Here is a 2,761-nt window from a genome sequence, read left to right on the forward strand (position 1 = left end):
GGAGGGGGGGGAAAACCCCATCACTTTTGGGGATACCTTGTTGTGTCTGGATATGTTAGACAGAATTAATCTGGATGGCTACATTCCTATTGGGACCCTCTAAGTCGCTGACTTATGCTTGCAACTGAACAAAGTAACCGGCTGAAGAATTCCTTCAGGAGCTTTCCCACTGGTCAGTCCCTATTTACCAAGAGTCTTAGCGCATTGAAGTTTTGATGGTGATACAGCTCGCACAGTATGGCTGCAGGAGTGGCAACCTGGCTGCCGTTTGCCCGGGCAGCGGCTGTGGGCTGGCTCCCACTGGCCAAGAAGCCTATGCCCAAACCTCCTCTGGACAGTAAGCGCCGCCATGACGAAATCTTGGTGGTCAACGTTAGTGGGAAACGCTTCCAAACGTGGAAGAATACCCTTGACCGCTATCCAGATACTTTATTGGGCAGTTCCGAGAAGGAGTTCTTTTTTGACGAAGATAGCAAGGAATATTTCTTCGACCGAGACCCAGAGATGTTTCGACACATACTCAACTTCTATCGCACCGGCAGACTCCATTACCCCCGCCAGGAGTGCATACAGGCCTTCGATGAAGAGCTGTCCTTTTATGGAATCATCCCAGAACTGATTGGCGACTGCTGCTTGGAGGAATACCGGGACCGTAAGAAGGAGAACGCAGAGCGCCTGGCTGAGGATGAAGAAGCCGAGATTGCCACGGACACTGGCTTGCCGCCGGATAGCACGTTCCGCCAACAGCTCTGGAGAGCGTTCGAGAACCCCCACACCAGCACTATGGCTTTGGTCTTCTACTACGTGACTGGTTTCTTCATCGCCGTCTCGGTTATCGCCAATGTGGTAGAGACGATCCCCTGCCGGCCGCCTCCCGGGCAGAAGAGAAGCATGTCCTGTGGAGACCGTTTCCCCAAAGCTTTCTTCTGCATGGACACCGCCTGCGTCCTCATCTTCACCTTCGAGTACTTCATGCGGCTTTTTGCGGCCCCCAGTCGATTTAAGTTCATGAAAAGTGTGATGAGCATCATTGACGTGGTGGCCATCATGCCTTACTACATTGGGCTGGTGATGCCGGAGAATGAAAACGTCTCGGGGGCCTTTGTGACCCTGAGGGTTTTCCGTGTCTTTCGCATCTTCAAGTTCTCACGCCACTCTCAGGGCCTAAGGATCCTGGGCTATACTCTGAAGAGCTGTGCCTCCGAGCTGGGCTTCCTTCTCTTCTCCCTCACCATGGCTATCATCATCTTTGCTACTGTCATGTTCTATGCTGAGAAGAGCACCACAGAGACCAACTTCACCAGCATCCCTGCTTCCTTCTGGTACACTATTGTCACCATGACCACGCTTGGGTGAGTTCCCACTTTTAGACGTGGCCTTAAGGTCTCAACTCTACACTATTTATCTCATTCTTCTCCCTGCTCAAATATATATAACAAAACCCTCCAATTACACTTCTGTTGCAAGCTGGTTGATATCTAATGGCATTCTGACTTCCTTGTTAATTAATGTACCCCAAGTCCAGGCTGTCGCCAGATAATGAGTTGCGGGAATTAAGAGCTTGTTAGTTTCCAGAGCAGACATAAAAGCCAAACCATTAGGAGATGGGTAAGCATTGAGTCTATACAGGTCACTGGGTTGGCTTGGAAGTTCTGTCATCTACAAATGGGTCCAGATTGTCTCTTCCCCCGACACTCTTCTAAAGTGGTGGCAAAAAGTGGTGGCTCTGCCAAATGAAAGAGAGAACATGTGTCCTCACCTTTAGATGATTCTGAGATCAATGCGGCATTATCTTCAAGGAGATACTGCCAAAAAAAAGTGTCTTTGGGGAAAGGTGAGGAGGCACCCATATGAGAACCAACAGAAATTAAGATGGGGCCTATTGAGGTCAAATAAGTGGGAGTTGCAAACTGAAAGGGCAATTGGAGAAGAAAGGAAGGAAGGAAGGGAAGGAAGGAAGGAAAGAAGGATGGAGGGAGGGAAGGAAGGAAGGAAGGAAAGAAGGAGGGAGGGAAGGAAGGAAGGAAGGAAGGAAGGAAGGAAGGAGGGTTTAGGAAAGATATATAAATATATCTTTTCTCAAAAATAGAAGCACCATTTCTGTGTCTGATATGGATGAAAACTTACCCTATTCTTTCAAATATAGCATTTCCTCCATTTCACTATTTTGTACACAATGTAATGACTTGTAATCATAGCTCTGGTTGCTTTACAGAAACACTGATCTTTCTTTTTAAACTACCACCTCGGGGATACGTATGCATTCTAGAACTATATGCACTTTCTGGAAAATCAAACTGTGATTTTGGGTGCCTTTGTTGTGCATGCATACTTGCCGGTTAGGTTTTTAAACGTTGGAACTGGGGGCTCTGGTGTTTCAGAATGTCAGCTGCCTTCAGAGATTTATTTTCCGCAGTCAACTGATTGATTCTCTTTTTTTCCCTCTGAATTCAACTGGGTACCATGTGTAACATTAGAACAGGAACAGAAAATCTAGGGTCTCAAGATTTGTATAAAATTTTAGTTCGATTTCATTTCTGGGCCTTCCAGGGTTTACATTCCATGATGGGGTTAGTACCATATGATCATTTTTAGAATTAGGAGGTTAAATCAAATTATTACTAAGTTATTAAAATCATATTGTTATTGATGCATCTTGTATAATACATAGCACTTTATAATTTACCATTAGCAAAAATGCAAGTTCCTTCTCTCAAAAGTTTATTTACAACATAAAGAGAAATTGAGGAATCATCAGAAA

The 2,761-nt window shown here is 45.7% G+C and overlaps 1 protein-coding gene across 1 annotated transcript in view; it reads left to right on the plus strand.

Annotated features, from left to right (window-relative positions):
* The first annotated feature begins 237 nt into the window (after window positions 1-237).
* The window catches only part of KCND1 (potassium voltage-gated channel subfamily D member 1), a 79,465-nt gene continuing 76,941 nt past the window's right edge, over window positions 238-2,761 (plus strand). The window contains exon 1 of the mRNA XM_070736118.1: window positions 238-1,352. Coding sequence (XP_070592219.1) covers window positions 238-1,352 — 1,115 coding nt within the window. The remainder of the gene's footprint in view (window positions 1,353-2,761) is intronic.

Source organism: Erythrolamprus reginae, chromosome 2, assembly GCF_031021105.1.
Source record: "Erythrolamprus reginae isolate rEryReg1 chromosome 2, rEryReg1.hap1, whole genome shotgun sequence".
Lineage (NCBI taxonomy): Eukaryota > Metazoa > Chordata > Lepidosauria > Squamata > Dipsadidae > Erythrolamprus > Erythrolamprus reginae.